This window comes from Vulpes lagopus, chromosome 24 (assembly GCF_018345385.1).
Source record: "Vulpes lagopus strain Blue_001 chromosome 24, ASM1834538v1, whole genome shotgun sequence".
Lineage (NCBI taxonomy): Eukaryota > Metazoa > Chordata > Mammalia > Carnivora > Canidae > Vulpes > Vulpes lagopus.
The window spans coordinates 41,804,880-41,824,011 of record NC_054847.1 but is presented as its reverse complement, the minus strand read 5'-3'; the positions used below and the strand labels follow the sequence as shown (position 1 = coordinate 41,824,011).

The 19,132-nt window shown below is 43.4% G+C and overlaps 1 protein-coding gene across 10 annotated transcripts in view; it reads right to left on the bottom strand.

The window, feature by feature from the left end:
* Position 1: 1 nt before the first annotated feature.
* ZNF532 (zinc finger protein 532) overlaps positions 2-19,132 on the bottom strand; it is a 106,551-nt gene continuing 87,420 nt past the window's right edge. For 8 of the 10 annotated variants that reach the window (XM_041739434.1, XM_041739432.1, XM_041739430.1 and 5 more), the window contains 3 exons: positions 5,788-5,900; positions 3,572-3,719; positions 2-2,057 (listed from right to left, as the gene is read on the bottom strand). In XM_041739434.1, coding sequence (XP_041595368.1) covers positions 1,563-2,057; positions 3,572-3,719; positions 5,788-5,900 — 756 coding nt within the window. In that variant the 3' untranslated portion in view covers positions 2-1,562. The remainder of the gene's footprint in view (positions 2,058-3,571; positions 3,720-5,787; positions 5,901-19,132) is intronic. The other 2 variants (XM_041739435.1, XM_041739437.1) reach the window with 2 other exon arrangements.

The window sequence follows — 19,132 nt, the reverse complement described above, 5'->3', positions numbered from 1 at the left end:
GGGCCAATGTCCCACGTTTATTTACATATGAAATGTGTTTAATACAGTTATGATGGATGTAGTGCATAACACCTGACAGCAGCAAGACCTTTTGAGGAACCGAACGTTGACTACAGTATATCATGCAAGTATCTATATATACACAAACGCATTTCTTTTCTTTAAAAAAAAAAAAAGGTACAAAACATGTTTAGGGATAAATACAAGATATAAAATGCAAAAGAAAACACAGAAACAAAAACTGAAAAATAGAACTCTCCCAGAGAACTATAAACGGAAGGGACAGAGGAATACCCCTGCTGCACTTCGATGAAGCGGAACTGCTGATATTGTAAAGATACCTATCGAAACGACCGAACTGAAGCCCAGTGGCTCCGGTGTGTAACCGCAAGGCCAATCGCGACACGCACTTCGCTGCATTGATAGGTCGGTGGTGGAAGTTGTACATCCCAACTCCAAGTACCAGAACGTTTGGCAGTAGCACCCAGAACAGGAAATGCCAACTCTTTAGATAGCAAAGGGTTAAGTCGACTGTGATTTGTTTTTTTCCTGTCAAGAGCCAGAGAAATACTTGATATTTTTAGTTGTGTCTTTGTAATAGTTAATAAATTACACGACAAAAAACTCGACTATATAAATCTATTGGTCTAACTACATGTGTGTAACTTTTACAGTAGTCCAGCCCTTTTGTGACGTGACCTCCTTGTGCTCTTCCAGCCAGCCGTGCAAACCTAGATGCCCAGAGAACCGCCAGCCTCTGGTGCTCCCTTCCTTCTGCATTCTACAGTGGAATTAAGGAAATCCACGCTCCTTACGGGAGTTCTGGCTCAAGGTTTTTTTTTTTTTTTTTTTTTTAAACCCGCCACTGGGGAAGAAGCTACCGGCAGGGCTGCTTTAGACACCGTGTGGCGTGGCCTGGAAGACGATGCCACACGCCAGAGTGCAGTTACACGCGAAAAGGTGCACTCGCTGACTCAGAGCAGGCACGTTGAGGGTAGTGCTAAGACACTTAAAAGTCTCTAGTGTTTTTGAGACCCACAATACCTACAATTTATGTAGTGAATTCTAAAAATTAAAAACACTAAAAAAGGCCTTATCTTAGCCTGTAATTAGTTAACCCATTCAAATCGGTAACATACAAAATGGTTTATTTGAATTCAGGAACTGCCCCTGTTACTAAGAACTCTGTGTCAAAGGAACAGTACAAAAAAAAAGAAAAAATTCTAACCCAAAATAAAAACCCAAAAGAACAAAAACAAAAACGAAAACAAAAAAGAAAACAATAAAACCTCAAAACATTTTCCACTAAATACTGATACAAACATGTAACAAAGAGTATAAAAAGTTATTCATTTAAATATATACAAACTCTTTTAAACTCAAATACTGTTTTAATACTTATCGAGGATATACACGACGAGGTGAGGAAGGTACACTCAAAGAGAATATATTGCAACAGCCTAGACAGTACTGTTAACTCTATTATACTGCAAACTTTTTGTAACAAAAATGTCTCTTTTATTCCAATGTGGACAGGGATTTTCCTTACGGAAGGGCTGTGGCTATTTCTCAGCTGAATTCACTCTTTTGGATTTAATGAAGGCCATGCCGTGTGTCCGCATGTGAGCATTTAAGGCAGCTTCAGTTTCGAACGTTTTTGCGCACACCTTGCACTTTCTGTCTGACACAGCTCCGTCGGGCGACTCGTCCTCGTGGCTGGGCTTGTTCTCCTGCTGGTTCTCCTCCCCGGCCCCGTTCTGTTTGGACACGGGCTGCGGTTCCTTCAGCTTGTGCACGATGAACAGGTGCCTGGACAGGGAGACGTGCGACGTGTAGCAGAGGCCGCACTCCCGGCACTGGTAGGAGGAGCCGTCCGACTTGTGCTGAGGGATGTGTTCGTGGAACTGCAGCAGATTTTCGGTGGTGAAGCCGCACACGGCACATTTGTGGACCTTAAAAACATTTATCTTTAGCTTTTTCAGTGGTTGGGTAATGGCCCCTCTGGGAGGTCTGAACTCTAAAACTGGCTCTTCCAACTTCCGCTTGGGACTGGGAACCTTTGAGAAAAAACAAAGTGGACGACACGAGTGAAAATCGTTCTGCCCCACACGTTCTGACAGATACCCCATTCTCCAGGCCCTCCGAGTTGCGAGGGCAACTAGTACTATGGGTTTCAGGATTCGGGGTTTCCTACAGCGGGTGTATCTGCACCCCCTCCCCAACTCCTGCTCCCCACAAGTTTAGTGCCTTTCATCCACTCCACACGGGGGACCCGAGCTCCTATGTTACCAGGCACCACCCCAGCCACTGGGCCCAGCAGCAGACAAACAAGTCCCTGCCTCCACGGAACGGGGGCTCCTGTAGAGCAGGACAGAAACCACAAGCCAGGAGATCGACAGTGTGTAAGACCCCAGGGAAACAAAGCAGGGCATGGGATGGGGATGGGAAGCAGGGGAACGGGAGGGGTGGCCCAGTGACAGGGACACTTGAAGGCAAGGGTCCAGGCACGGGGAACCGAGGCAGGAGGTGCAGAGAGGAGGCCAGGGGCAGGCTGAGAAAACATCAAGGCTTCGCCTTTTCTGTGACTGGCATAGAGGCCCTGGAGGCCCCAGCTGGTCTAGCACTCGAACTTCCCTGCACACTCACCTTCCCTGCACGCTCACCTTCGCCACCAGGCCATGCTTTTCTCCTTCCTTTCGGCTTTCTAAATCCCACCCACATTCAACCCCCTCACTTCCAGCTCCCCGAAAGTCCAAGCCAGAGGGCCACTCCCTGCTCGGCGGCCCATCTTTTCTGCCGTATGGACAGGGCACCACTCACACACACTGTTGACCTGAAGCTGTCCCTGCACGTAGATTCATTCCATCCCAACCTCCACCAACCCCATCACTTGAGGGGAGAAAAGATTACCACTGAATGCAACTCTTGTCTGACTTGTATTCTGATTAGGATTTACTCAATGATTAACTCCCTGAACGCACACACAGGCTGTTACCCAGGTACATTCCAGACGCAGCCCAGTGCCAAAGACAGCAGAACCTCCCTAATGTCTGCCAAACTGCTCCGTCCTCGAACAGCACTTTGGCACACACATGCCTGATGCACAGGTTAGTATATATGCTGATTCAAGTTCACTATCCGCTGAACTAAGGACAATGCAAAGATGTGTGATTTTTTTCCTTTACTATTACAAAGTAAAACTAAAAACAAAAAAAAAAAAAAAAAAACTCTTCCTTCTTACCAGGTACGTTTCACAACCGATAGATTGCCAACAAGAAGGAATCTAGCTCCCTACATTCCTCCTGGCTAAGAGACCATGTATGTGAGTCCGCACAAAATTCTGTAGTTACTATTCGTAAGTGGGTCCCTAAAGCTGTTGCTGGACAGATGCAGAAGGAACTTAATACCTTTTCGGAACAAGATGAAAGATCAGAATGGGTGTACAGGGAGATGACCTATCACTTTATACCTTCGTGCAGTCTTGGATTTAGAAAAATTTAAATGAAGACAATGAATGGAAAGAGCAAGTCAACACAACGTCACTGTAAAGAGAACATCTGCAATGTTTGACCTTGGTATCTTCTTTTATTTCTGTTTCCTCCTCATTGGTGGCTTCTGTCATTTCTTTCAAGTCAGGATCCTTAATACCGTGCATGAGTTGGATATGTTTCTCCAGCATCAACCGTTTCGTAAAGGTACGCCTGGAGTCTGGGCAGTGCCTGTGGAGCAAAGACAAGGAGGTAACCTGCCTGCTGGAACGTAACCCACGCTGAAGAGCATACTCACTGATGAAAGACCTCCACCAGCCAACAGTACGCTCCGTGGGGTCAAGGCCATCTGCATGAATACCAATGGTCCGAAACAAAAGAGCAAATTCGCTCTGAATCGCAGTTTCCAATTTGCGAGTAAAATTTTTGTACTTTTTGTAAAAAGGCATTCTGTTGCTCTTTGTGCCCTTATGGGACCAGCCTAATTCGGTTCAGATGGAGGATTTATTTTCTAGGTTTGGCTGAGGTATTACTTCATTTATAATTCTAGATGGCTTTAATTTTTAAATAGAGTATCAAATTTCAAAAGTTTTCTTTACAATGACTCAGTGTTCTCTCAGAGTTTATGTCTTAAGAGATATTTTAATATGAAAAAAGTCCCTCCCTGATTCCTTCATGTGGATGTTAATTACGCCTGCCCACTCTGTCGTAAGCCAGGGTGTCTAGCCTTGCCAAATTCCTCACCAAGGCACAAACACAGTAGCACAGGGCTCAGAATCATGTGTTCATTCAGGAGATTAAAATGTAAGAAACTGAACAGATATCCAAATAGGCCAATCTTTTAAGTTTTCACTTCACCTTGTGTGGGGAAAAAAAACTCCAAACCTGTAGATCATGAATAGTTTTTCCTTTAGAAGATATGAATTCACCATTTTCTTAATGAAATGGACAAAAAAAAAAAAAAAAAGTTAATGACCGTGGTAACTATGGATGCTTTAAGGTGGACATCAAGAATATCGCTGCAGTGAGTGAGAGGGAAAAACGCCTCTTGCTCTTATGCAGAATCAAATGTGCTGCCTTCAAAAAGGCTTCTGGAGATTTTGTTACTGTCTGGCACCCCACCCTGATGATTTCGTGATAGAGACCAGGGCAGCCTTGGGAGCCAGCACCAACACCAAAGAATAAAGGAAATCGGCCGGACAATCTGAGCATCTTGCTGCCTTACAGGGACTCCAAAGAGAGATACACAAGCCTATCCGAGGAAGGACAAAGCCAGGCCAGGGGCCAGAAAGCTCCCTTTCTACCTTCTTCTCAGCCAGGGCTTCCTTCTCATTCTCTGAACCTCTCAGTGCAGTCTCAAACATGTAGGCCTTGTTCACAGAACGTTCTCATCTCATCAAAATCACTTCGAGCTTCTGTTTCACTGAAGGAAAGTCTATGTCTCAGTTTTCCCGCCCGAGAAACTCTCCCTAGCTAACCCAGAACAGTGAAGCCCCCGCCACATTTACAGCCAACCTTCATGAGCATCCTGAGCCACACAGTACGCTGTGCCCTGCTTTGATCACACACTACACGCTGGCTACATGGCTTCTGTGTCTGTTAGTCCTCTCTTTTACAAGAAGTGTCTCAAAGCAAGTAACCCTGTTCTATCAAGTCACTTGAGGCATGTTCTGGTTGAGTGGGTGATAAAGCTCTTTCACTAATGATATAATGAGTTCTGATTCTCATATACAAAGAAGTAGCTCATGACTGTCCAGAGTAGCACCACCAACTCGTCAGCGTACTTAGTCCACTCAATTTCCTGAATTTGGTCTCTTAGCCAAAAGTGAGTGTTGAGGAAAGGCTGTCCTGCATTAGACAAATAGTCCAGCCTTGGACTAACACCATGACCAGGCCCTACTAAGGTCTGCTCTGAACCAAGCAAAGAGCCAGTCAACCTGCCAACAAACCTGGCAACTCCCTGTGCGTTCAGAGACCAAGGAGTATCTCATTCAAATGTGTGCCTGCCAATCAATCACTTCTCCAAAATGCTCAGGTAAAGAAAATATATGCTTCTGGACAACAGGTAAGAACCCAGGAACGTACACAGGGTATGCAAGGGGCTTGTTCATTTTACTATTTTTAAGTGTTACAACCCGCCAAGGAGCTGTATTGTCAAAACAACAGAATATAACTAAAAACTGAAATCTATAAACTGCAGCCAAGAAATGGAAAATTAATGGCAAAATATGAAAAACCTTGGAGAGATTCCACCTTTTAGCCTTTCACTGTACTTCCCACAGTAGAAATTACAACTTACGAGCAGGTATAAACTTTCCTGATGCCTTTGTGCTTGATCCGATTGTGACGGCACAGGCTGTGTGAGGAGCTGAAAGATTTGTCACACTGGCGGCAAGGGTGTTTTTTCATTTGCTTTATTAGAAGAAAAGAGATAGAAAGTCACTTAAGAGAACAAAACCAGAATTGCTTTAAAAACTAAGAACATCTTCATAATAGTTTAAGTTATATAACCATATTGTTTAAGCAATACAAAGACAAAACTAAAAGATGCTTCTTAGAATGCAAGAAAAAGGAAGGACAGGGTTGGGGTAACCACAAAGGGTCTAATCTAGAGAATGGGAGGATCACTGTCCTAAGAGTAAAATTTTTACATTTTTTTCTCAAAACACCTAAGGTTTTAATTCAACACAAACCCCCAGATACTTGAAAATACTAAATTTTCTTTGTAAAAGAGATAGAAACATTATTTTTAAACTTTCATACAGCAAACACTATATGAAAACATAATTCTTCAATAAATACCAAATAAAACCATTACTTAGTTTGCAATATCCAGAAAGAACTTATCTAGTGTGCCATTTTAAATTAAATCACTAGCTGATTTTAGACATTTTGACTTTCCCCCTTGATGATTAATTATTCCTTACATAAGAGTAAAGTTTTCCAAAAGGCCTTTTGTTTTTTTTTTTTTTTTTTATTTATGATAGTCACACAGAGAGAGAGAGAGAGAGAGAGGCAGAGACACAGGCAGAGGGAGAAGCAGGCTCCATGCACCGGGAGCCCGACGTGGGATTCGATCCCGGGTCTCCAGGATCGCGCCCTGGGCCAAAGGCAGGCGCCAAACCGCTGCGCCACCCAGGGATCCCTCAAAAGGCCTTTTGAAGAATACCATTTAGTTACTCAAGAACACAAAAGTCTGAAACCACTTTATGGAGGCTGCCGTTAGTATATGTATGCATGGGTGCTAGCGAACAGTGACAGAGTGAGAGAAATAAAAATAAACTTAAAAGTTTCCACTGTGGCTATGACATACTTATGTTAATTCAACAGATCCTCATGTGGAACCTTTGAAGTAAAATTAGTGGCTTCACCTTAAAACACATTCTTTGGGTACAATATGCACTGCAGCCTGGAATCAAACAATGTCCTATCACAAGGAAATTAGATCAAGAAATAACTGTCAGCCTACTGCATGGAATAAATTTTGGCTAAATCCTCATTAAAAATAGGGGCTTAAGTAGAAACAAGTTCTCGTGTGAAAGAACATTACTATTTTTGGCATAAGAAGAGATAAGTAAGCAATTGTGCATAAAGTGATTAAAGAAATGATAAATATTTTTAAACAATGTTTTTATACTAATCACCTGATAAACATGCCCTTATTCAAACTGGTAAGCACAGCTATTTAAGTGACGGAGTCTGGCTCTAGAGACCTACAAATGGGTTGGTGCCTTGTCTCTACAGCTCACGGAACTGATCGGTGTGATCCTGGGGAAGTTTCTCCATAAACATCCACTCCTCAAACTGAGAGTTGGGGATCACCACAGTCCCTTCCTCAGAGGGCGTGGGGGAAGGAGGGATGGGCAGGGAATGAGAGAGTCAGCACAGTCCTCGGGACACAGAGAAATCCTCAGAAAATATTCTTTAGTGAATAATAATAAAGTTATATATCCAGTTGTGTCTCAAGAGTGGAAAATACTGTCTTTTAAATAAAACACATGGCTGTGCAAGTATTCAAAAACCTAGACAGAGGCAAAAAAGAACGTTTCTTCTCTATACTCAAGGTGAAAGTCATACTATTGCTTTTATCATTTTCCTAAGCATATAATCTGGGATATTATGAGAATAATCTTGGGGGGCCGAGAGAGAGAAAACAAAGCAAATAACCAACTAATGCCTCTGAGCCAATCTTTTCCCAAAGGCATTCCTTCATAAACATCTTGATCACATGACCTAGACAATCCCTAGTATCTTGGATTAACATTTATGTAGCCAGAGAATGAGTAAGAAGTTTCTCCAGAATAAAGATTTAAGAACAGTCATGAATAGTCCTATGTTTCAAAAAAAAAAGGTATTTAAGTACTAATATCTAATTCTTGAATTCTGTACCTATAAGATGGACAGTGTTATGATCACCTGAGAGAGTCAAAACACATGACATTTTTCTAAAAGCAAGACAGTGATAGCAAATAACTATAAAACATGTAGAGAACTGCCATGTATCTTCCTAACCATACAACAGGGCAAGAGGCCTCAGAGGAATGCAGACTGGATTCTCCATTAAGATGAAGGGTTTGAAATTCCATTTCTTGTTATAGTGTCATTATATTAATATCAAATGAAACTTTAATAGAGAAATATCAGTAAAGAAATCCTCAGTAGGTAAAAAATTAAACGAAGAGCAGCTGAGCTGAATCAATAATTAGTATTTTCAGAAAGAGTTGACAATGTGGGAGACACTCTTTTTCTCCAACGTCTTTATGAAAAAATGCAGAAATGAGCCATGCAATCCCCAAACAATGGAGCAGGGCTTCAAAATCACTGGTGACAAGAAAATCACAGGCTTAAACACCAGTCTCCGGATCAGACCTGCCGTTTTCCCATTACCTAAGAAAACAAATGACTTCCTTCTTTGTTAAATTTTAAATACTAACTTATTCAAAGGTGCTTTACCTAATTTATTTTCCTAACTTCTATCTTCAGTATTATAATAGTTTATAGTGCTGTTTTATGACACAGAAAGCAATTTTTTATCAACCAAACAAAATTGGGGGGGGAAAAAAAAACTATTGAAAAGGCATAAGGTCTGCTGTCATTCTGTTTTCAAGACTGCTAAGGTCATTTATTTCCTCCTGGCTCCAATGTGGTACAAGCTGATACAGCGGGAACTGGGGCCTCGAGTGGACTCCTTATAATTAGTCATATGCAAGTATGAATTACTGTTTGTTTCTAAATAGAACTATCTAAGGAAATAGTGAACGGGGGACACCTCGGTGGCTCAGTGGTTGAGCGTCTGCCTTTGGCTCAGGTCATGATACTGGGGTCCTGGGATCTAGTCCCACATCACGCTCCCCATGGGGAGCCTACTTCTCCCTCTCCCTGTGTCTCTGCCTCTGTGTCTCTCATGGAATAATAAATAAAATCTTTTAAAGAGTTTTTTTTTAATAAATTAAAAAATAAAAAAAAATTTTTTAAAGTAAGAAAGAAAGAAGGAGTGAACGAATAAGCTGGCAGGGTCTGAAAGTTTTTTGAAAACTTTAAATACCAAATAAAACAAACACTTGGGTACGTTTCCTAAAATTTCTCCCTAATCTCTAGTTTTTGACTCTTTTACCTTCACATTCTTTAGGAAAGAAAGCATCAGCTCCTCTTAACAAACTCCTTTGCCCTAAGTGCCCTAGCCTTGGGCTCAAGGTCTGAGCTCTGGGATTTGCAATGCCTCTGAAGGCCATTCTTTCTGGAGGGCACTGGGTGAATGTGTCCTGAATTGCCATGGGCACATACACCAGACACGTCCCATTCTGATAACCAGTCCTTCTCCTGTCTTGGCTTGAAGCCTTCTTTCTGTTTCAGGTGATTCTAAAGAAGTAGAAGGAAAAAAGTCTCAACTTTAGACATCCATCTAGCCAGACATCCATTCTGGCCTTTTCCTGAGATTCCTGCCTCCATGAGGTTATCTGCCTCACTCTGACATGCAAAGGGTTATCTGCCTCCCTCAACTACCATCATACATCCAGAACCACCGCCAGATTTAAGATGAAAGGGAGAATTATTCCCATGCTGACACACACCCTTCAGCTCTACCATAAACACTTTCTATGTAAAAGGAAAACCCAAGCCACCTGTATAAACTTCAACCTATCACAGCAGTAATCCCGCAGGATAGAACTCCTCTAAAATCTGGACCTTTCCACTTGGAAATCTACAGATACGCCCACAAACGGTACAGTCCGTTCAAATCACATGATTCATATATATCACAGGTCATAAATCACTGCACTGTACAAAATCATGCAATAAAAATCAAAGGGCTTCTGGCAAAAATGAAGTAGGGACATAACACTTGAAACTTGTCCGTGTCAAACTTAATAAAAACAGTGGCACAGTGTTACACAGGGTACCTGTGGAAGTGGGCATGGGAGGGTTGAGGCTTATTAAGGTTTTGTGAAGTGGAGGAAGGAGGGTCACCTGAGATCAGAGCATGGAAGGGAAAGTGTAATACCAGGTGGGGACCGGTGTGACCCAATGGGAAGTTGATGTCGTGGACGGCAATCTGAGGTGAGTGCACGCTGTGAGTTTTGTGTATTCCTACACAACTCCATTCCACAATTTTCTGTGCTCGCCTAGTGTTTCTCAGGGATGTAATCACACATGAGCAAACTCGGAATTCATGTTAGGCTCCAACTGTTCCCTGATAGATCAACTGCATGTGAACAAATCTGTTTTCAACACAGGCATGATAGCAGAACTGACTGTATATACGAGGTTATTTGGGGCAGCACTGCATATAATGGGAAAAGATGGGGGAAAATCTGGCTCCATCAAGGGAGAACTGGTAAAATAAATCATATGCGCTCATACAACAACATTCTTGTCATGCAGCTATGGAAAAGAATGGAAGACCTTGATGTACTGGTATGAATAGAACATACACTATATGGAGAAGGAATCAGTGCAGATAATTATATTCATAAGCTGTGTTCTGCATGAGAAAGAAGTAAAATAAAGAACCTATATGCATATATGATGATACTTGCCTAGAGACATTTTAAGATACATAAGGAACTTAGCGATGATGGGTGGCAAGGGTAGGAATGAGGCTTTTCACCTTATTCCTTCATATTGTTTGCAAAGTCAAAAAATGCGAACATAGTCCAAATTAAAAAAAAAACAAAACCTTCTTCTGGTGCCTCAAAAATCAGGGACACAGAGGTAGAATTTACAAAACGTACAATTCACTCTCTTTCATGTACAGTTCTATGAATTTTGGTAAAGTCATACAGTGGAGACAAAGACCAGTTCCATCACCCCTAAAATTGCCGACGTCCCTTTATAGCTCCTAAATCCAGATCTTGGCAAGCACTGATCTGTCTTCTCTATCCCCTTGTTCTGTCTCCTGCATTTGTCACATAAATGGAACCATGTGGTACAGCATGTAGCTTTCGGGATCTGGCTCCTTTCACGGGCCTGTACCTGCACCATTCACCCATTCATCCGCGCTGCTGAGCGCGTCGGCAACCCATCCCCTTTCACCGTGAAGCAGCATGCCGTGCTACGGATCTGCTCCGCTTCGTTTATCTGCTTCCCAGATGAAGGACATCTAGGTTGTTTCCAGCTTTTGGAAGCTAGGGATTAAAGCCCCTACAAACACACACATACAGTTGTGGCGTGAACATGTGATCTTATTTCTCTCGGGTGAATACCCAGGAACAAGACTGTGGAGTCATATGTAAAATAAATAAACTGTCAACCTGTTTCCCAGAATGGCTGTACTTTGCGTTTCCGCCAGCAATGCAGGAGTGCTCCCGCTGCTCCTCCTCTGCCGATACCGCCATTTCACTGTGGCCATTCTACACGGTGCCTAGGAGTATTCCACTGTGGTTTTAATTTGCATTTCTCTGATGACTAACGGTATTAAGGTAAAAGATTTTCAGGAGACAAGACAAATAAGGTAAAAGATTTTCAGGAGACAAGACATCTACTTATATAGTGTACCTCTTCATCCAAAGAAAAACCTGGAACTCTACAAGTTTCTAGTCTTTAATTTCTATTTCAGGAGGAATTTCAGTGCCCTGTAAATGTCTTGACAACAGAAGCCAGACATCACTAACCCTTATATCCCCGGCATTCAGCTACAGAAAATACTCAGCAAATGTTTATTGTGTCAATGAACAAAGGAAAGAATCACTGAAAACACAATTATCTACTGGAAAAATATGGGCAGGTTCTACAAAGTTAATGCTAGACTAGTAAATTTCAGGTTACGTGCTAAATACAGAGAAAGCACAGCTTGTTTCTGGAAGATGGGACAGAAGTGAACGTGGTTAAGTACTGATAATCAGAGCCTGTGGACAAACGAAGCTACTGAGGACAGAGGCCAGACAGGAGCCAGACAGGAGGGGTCCTTCAGACAGAAGGAAGAACAAGTCTTCCTGTGGGACTGGAGAGAAGGTGCCATCAATAGACAGGTGCAATGCTCATTATGGTCAGGGGGGCAGGTGGCGAAAGGACCAGGATATAGAAAACTCCTGGCCGGCAGCTTCCATTTCAAAGTGAAGTACATGTGGTGCATCCAGGTAATACAGCCTTCATTTTCTCTTACTGTTTCCGATTATAAAAATAACTTACTGTAAAATAAACAAGAAAACAGACTGCCTTGAATCTCAGCGATCGCAAAAAGCACTGTCAAATTCCAGTTTCCCATTTCTCCTCTGAATCCATGTTCATGTGCACTTCTAAGAATGAGTCTGCATTATACATCTTAGTTTGTAACTGTTTTTTTTTTTTAAAGATTTTATTTATTTATTTGACAAAGAGAGAGAGAGTACAAGCAGGGGGAGCAGCAGGCAGAGGGAGAAGCAACTTCCCGAAAAGCAGGGAGCCCAATGTGGGGTTCGATCCCAGGACCCTGGATCATGACCTGAGCTGCAGGCGGATGCTTAACCAACTGAGCCACCCAGGGATCCCAGGCGCATGACTTTAAATGCATTTATAATCAATCGATTCATGGAGTTCTGTCTATGGCCTAGACCGCTCCCCCTCAAGTTGCAGACTTGAATCTAACCACTTAGTTAGCATCTCTACATAGGTCTCCATTTGGCTTCTTAAACTTAATGTATCCAAAATGCAATTCTTGATTCCTCTCTGTCCCTAAACCTGCTTCTCTCCTACTTTCCCAGTTGGTAACTGGTAACTATTCTACTAAGTGCCCAGCCAAGGAATTTGGAGTGATACTTTGTGGAGTGATACACAGATTCCCTTTTCTCTCTCTTTTGTCACCCACATTCAGCCCATCCACAGATCTACCTTTGAGGTATATACCAGATCCAGTCATTTCTCATCACCTCTACTTTCCAAACCCATAGCACTTCTTCTGTCCCCTAGATTGTTACAGACAGCAGCCACACTGGTTCTTTGCTTCTACACTTGGCAGCCAGGCTGACCCATATAAAATACATTGATCATATTAGTCCTCTGCTCAAACCCACTGCTGTCTTCCCATCACTCTCGTAGATGATGGAGGGTCCTGGGATGGAGCCCCACCTCGGGCTCCCTGCTCAGCAAGGAGTCTGCTTCTCCCTCTCCCTCTGCTCCTTCCTCCTGCTCCTGCTCTCTCTCACTCTCTTGCTTGCTCTCTCTCAAATAAATAAGTAAATACAATCTCTTAAAAAAGTAAATAAAAATAAAGTCATGGACCTGTATAAGAAGTTTTCGAGACTAAAGGGCACACGAACATTTATAGGCTGGGAAGAGGAGAAAGACAGAGAGGAGCCATCAGTGAGGCAGGAGGAGAACCAAGTGCCTAGCACAGAAAGCACTTCCACAAGGACCTGGCCTGCCACTGCTTCAGATCAAATGACTCCGCTGAGAACGCCAAAACCCCTCTGCACAAGTCCCTGGACACGCAGAACTCGACGAGCAGCTTCTGTGGAGCAGCTACAGGAACGCCTAAACAGGAGGGGAGGACGTGGGGAGTACAGGGACACAAAGTGATCTCAGGGACATTCGCTGTAGAGGGAAGCAGAGGAAAGGCAGCAGTAGGCGAGTGGGTGAGGAAGGCTGTTCAGCCAGAAGAGGCACCATGGCGAAATTGAGGATTTTGAGAACGATCCAGGAAAAGCTGGAGATGCAGAGGAGAGTGGACGAGCAGGGTTGTGAGGTCCCCCAGTGGCCCAAGAAGGGGGCTGGATGCAGTGCAGAGGGGTGGGCCTCAAGGGGACACAGAGCCGCCCTGGTGACAGGTCAGGGAGGAGTGAGCACATGCAGATACAAGAGGCTTCTCATCACCTGTCTGTCCTCAGGTGTGAGGCAAAATCCAAACTTCTTGGCTTTCAAGACTGTCTGCAATCTAATCCTCAGCCCACCATTTGACTACATCTCTCAGGATTTCATAAATGGTGCAAAGTCACTCAAATTCACATCTTCTGAAGACCAATGACGAATTCCTCCCTTGCCCTTCAGAGACCGCCTTCCCTCTCCCTTGATAAGCATTCGAACCCTTTGGCCCCTTTGGCCGGCTCACCTCTCAGCCCCTGGTGGCCTTCCTCACCTCTCTGGCCACAAGCCTCTCCTTCCCTCGCCCGTACCCCAACACAGTTACCAGAGGAAACCACTGGAAAACACATATCAATGTTTCGCTTCTTGCCTAAAACTCATCTCCTGTTCTCTGTACCTTCCAGGGCTCAAGTCTTTGGACTTGCCTGCCTGGCCAATCATAACCTCCCTCCGCACCTTCCAGAACCTCACATTCCAGAACTACTTGTTGGCAGTCACTTGGAATGTCACGCTGGTTTGTACCACACGTACTCTGCTTGCTGCTCATACACTGGCTGAATTCTTCCTGTGTGTCTTCCAGTTACCTACTTAGGTAGCATTTCTTCTGGGACACCTTCCCTGGTATCTCCTAAACCCTGCCAATTCCCCAGGAAACAGGGATGCTCAAATCCCTGCGTCCTTGTACCTCAGACATGACTCTAATTCTTCTCTTCCATGTATCCACACAGCTTTAATTTTTAATTTCACTCTGTCCTCCTTTGATTTCTTTTAAGCCTGGACTGTATTTTATCACTCGCTCCATTGACAGAACCTCAGCAAGTATTGAGCAGAAATCTGAACTGGAAGCACCCATCGCTTAGTTTTAATTACACACTGCATTGTGATTCCTCTAAGCCTCATATTAGTTGCAGCTTTTAAAATATTTATGTTTTCTTTTTCTACCCAACTGTAAGCATCTGCAGGGCAAGAATTATATCATTTGTTCTCCGCCATAACAAATGCTGTGCAACTTGGTAAATATTTATAGAATTTTTTTTAAAAAAAGGTACACAGAGAATAAACATGATTAAAAGTTAAACATGCCCAAAGTACAGATGAATGGCCCATTCTAAACAGTTTCAAAATTGTGCATCATTCTGTAATATGCAAGTGCCCAGACAAACCAAAGACCGAACAAGAGAAATAAACAGTACAGATTAATTTGAACAGGTTACAAAAATCTAGTCTATGTTGCCTGTAAAATAAATTAGCTTTTCTACAGAATAGAAATGTACTGAGATTACATATAAATTACAACCCAATAAAGTCGATTTTAAAAAAGAAGAAATTGACTGAAGAAATATGTAATATCCTTAGCATATGTATTAAATGAATAAAGGTATAATTTTCACTCTGAGAGGTCCTGAAACTTTTCACCAGGGTATATAAAATATAACGAACGCTTCATAAGGATTTCGGGTCTTCATCTATTCATCTGAGATCGGGGTATTGTCAGTATGTGCCCACAAAATTGGGCACTCTCATTCTGTTTGTACAAATTACACCTATAGTTATAGAGGGTAAGGCGTAAGAAACAAACCCACCTACCCAAGCCACCCACATCTCCTAGAAAATGAGCTTTTACACAGACAGGTAGCCTTCCCCTAAGTATGGAATACTGTGAGTCATAAATGCGAAAGTCCTTTCTGAGAATTTAATATCTAGGACACAAGCGAGATCTGGTCTCACTACATCCAAGAATATACAAATAAATTGGTAGTCAGCTGAGCACAGCATAGGAAACTCAGACTGCGTATGTCTAAAAGCATTTAAAAAAAAACCAACAAGCTCTGAGTACTAAACCATCCAAGTTTCTACAAATTGGAACAGAGTGGTTTTGGGGAAATATTTAAACACAGAGTATAAATTTAGACCAGAGGTTGGCAGACGTTTTCTGTAAAGGGCCAGACAGTAAATATTTTAAGCTTTGCAGGCCATAAAGTCTGTTGCAACTACTCAACTATGCCTTGCAGTTCAAAAGCAGCCACAACGATACATAAATGAGTGGGTGTGACTGTGTTTCAATAAATTGTTTACAAAAATGGGTGGCCAGCCTGTGAACCATGGTTTGAGAGCCCTGACTTAGATCACTGTCTCACACTCTTCTAAAAACCAGAGCCAAGTCTCAATAAGTCAGAACCAAATCTATTTAACAGAGTAGGTAATCAATCTAGGAAAAAACAAGTCATAGCTATGAAGTAAGGAGAAGGGTTTGTTTTTCAGAGGACAGACTCAGAATATGTCCTGAGTACCACGAGGATCACGGTGCTGTGTCTAGATCGCTGAGGTAACAGCCTTGAAAATATGTTCCTAAGGACAAGTATGTGCTAGTTGCTATGCTTGCTTAAAACAACAACAAACAAGGGGCACTTGGGTGGCTCAGTCAGTTAAGCCTGAGACTCATGCTCAGATCATGATCTCAGGGTCAAGAGATGAAGCCTTGCTTCAGGCTTGCGCTAGGCACGGAGCCTGATTAAGATCTTCTCTAAATAAATAAATAAATAAATAAATAAAATAAAGTAAGCAAACCTTTACTTAATAAAAAAATAAATAAATTTTAAAAATAAATTAAAAAAATAAATAGATAAATCTTTAAAACAAAACCAGTCTTGTAACTTTCTGGTTATAAGACTATCTGGTTTGCTGATGACATCATACAACCAAAAAAGGAAGACACAGCACTGTGATTGACACCTAATACAGAAAGGCCAAACCGCAAACCCATGGCAGACCGGAAAGAAACGTGTCCCACCAGTTTCTGTGTCCAGAGGCAAGTCAGGCACATGGGCAGGGGATAGGAAGTTGCTGAAAGAAAGGCTGACGTTATAGCAAAGCTGCCAGGATCACAGCAACGAAATTCAGAAATGCCTGCTGGGGTGTCGGGGCGGGGCGGGGGGGTGGGGGAGGGTGTCACCACGGGCGTGTCAGCCTGGGACCTCTGTCATCCATCTCCACGACCGGTGGAGACACATAGCAGAGCTTTGGGGGTCCTGTGTACAGACCCTAAACAGACCTGGGCCCCTTCCCCGTTAGGAGACTGGCTCACCTCATCATGCTATACCCATTTCATTAGAGGTCCTCATACAGAAAATCCTATTATTTCCTGTGACTCTCACAATGAGAAAAATGGTACTGACCGGTGCTGTGCACTGTGCACAGCCACATTTCACCAACGCTAAGACATCCAGGAATCAAAGACTACATGAGTATGGAAAACTCTTTGCTGCCAGTGTCCTCTGGGTCTGGTCTAGCTTGGCTCCCCTTCTTCTACATAAAAGGGTCTGTCCCTTCTTCTCAGCCGCTGCATACGACACATTATTTCTCTATTGCTTCTGTTCTCAGAGAACCCAGTCCTTAAGAGGGGACCATGGGAAAGAATACATGGAATGTTTTCTTCTTCTAATTACATTTTTCATACAATCTTTCAACCCTTTTTAATTAAAAAGCAATCTAATTAGGGGCACCTGGGTAGGTCAGTGATTGAGCATCTGTCTTCAGCTCAAGTCCTGATCCCAGGATCTGGGATCGAGTCCTGCATCGGGCTCCCTGCACGGAGCCTATTCTCCCTCTGCCCATGTCTCTGCCTCTGTCTCTCATGAAAAAGGAAAATCTTTTTTTTTTAAATCTAATTAGATTTCTCTAATTAGAGAAAACGTCACTATGAAAGATTTTTTTTCCCAACACTCTTTTACAAAAGTACAAATTTTACCACATAATGAAATACTAAAATATACCGTCCAAAGACTTAAGCAGGGTCCTTCTACGATTATTTATTCCCACAAAAAAAAAAAAAAAAAAAAAAAGAAACTCAACATTCCTTTTAAAGATAATCGCTGGTTTTTATCAGATGATCTGCAAGACATCTGTAAATAAGCTCAAAAAGTAAACACGCAAGGACAGAGATCAAAAAAAGGTACCACTAAAACTGACCCATGACAGGTTTCACAGTCCTACGTCATAGGTTAATCTGTCCAGCTGTCGGATTAAACCGCATTGATGAGGTCCTGCTGGTAGGGCTCAAGGTTTGAGGCCGCAGGGTCCCGGGAAGCCACCCTGTGCCACGACAGGAGGACAGAGCAACACGCAGCCACTCAAAGGCCCTTCTGTGTGCCTGGCTGGTGCTGGTTCAAGGCCTGCCGTTCCTAGGCTCTGAGTGGCTATGAAGGAAAAAAACAAAACAAAACAAAAAAAGGACTCTGTGGAGTCTGTCTTTCTCTCCTGACAGTGCTTCCAGGTTCACAGCTGCGGCAGCATGGACAGCACACACTGGGCAGTGATGCGGACTTGCTGAATTAATGAACTCAAGAGCCGGACAGACTCTTCCTCCTTGCTCCAGGCTTCCCTGGGCTCCGGTGCCTCTGCCAAACAGGGATCTGGGCTCACTCGTAACCTGGAAACCCATCCCCTGACCTTGAGGTGGAGGGAAGGACTCCTTGGTTCCAGCCCTTGGCACAGGTGACAAATGTCCAGCAGTCCTTCTGGGTCTGAAGTTTTCCCATCTATAAACTGAGCTGAGTGGGAATTCGTGAGTTGTGTTACCTTCTAGTGCTACTTTACGACTCCTTACTAAGTCAAATAATGACTAGAATGGATTTGCCATCCCCACTTAAGGCATGTGACATTGTTTGCTCATTACTCTGGGCTTCAAGGTAGTACCGACATAGATAGAATCCTACGCTGAGTTCTTAAAAATCTAAATGTTGGGTCTGCCAACTGGATTTAGGGATGTACTTTCCTAACGAAATTACAGCAGGCATGCTGCATTCCTGGGCAGGCACATAAACGTCTACCCGCGTGCTGCAGCAGAGCCACAGTACTGTAATGTTCTAAAGCCTAACGCCCGTGTTCAGCACCAGTGAAGAAACCTAATCCCAGAGCAAATCTGGGAACAAGTCACACATGAAACCACTGTCCTCCCCCAGCCCCATGGGCCCAGACGGGACTTAGCTTCGGCAGATGCCTAGAGGACAGGCTGTGGGGGACACGGCTCTGGGGCGGTGGAAGCAGACAGAATGGAAACTGCTGGTCTGTGGCAGTCGGGGAATTAAGTCCCTGGCTGCAGACGATGTTTTCCGTAAGAGATGTTCTTGAGTCGGCAAGGCCGGTAACATTCCCCCAGAGCAGACAGGCCGGAGTCTCGGGTTTCTCCCCAGGTCTGGCAGGAGCACCGGCGGGCATCAAGGGAGCCTTTACCTCCTGAGCCTCAAGAGATAAACAGGAAAAGCCCGAGGAGGAAGTGTCTTCCTCAGACTCCAAAATAAGAGCAGCCCTCGCGGGAATGCACCACAAAGGTCTGGAAACATCTTAGTCACTGCGCTGGTGGGCGGCAC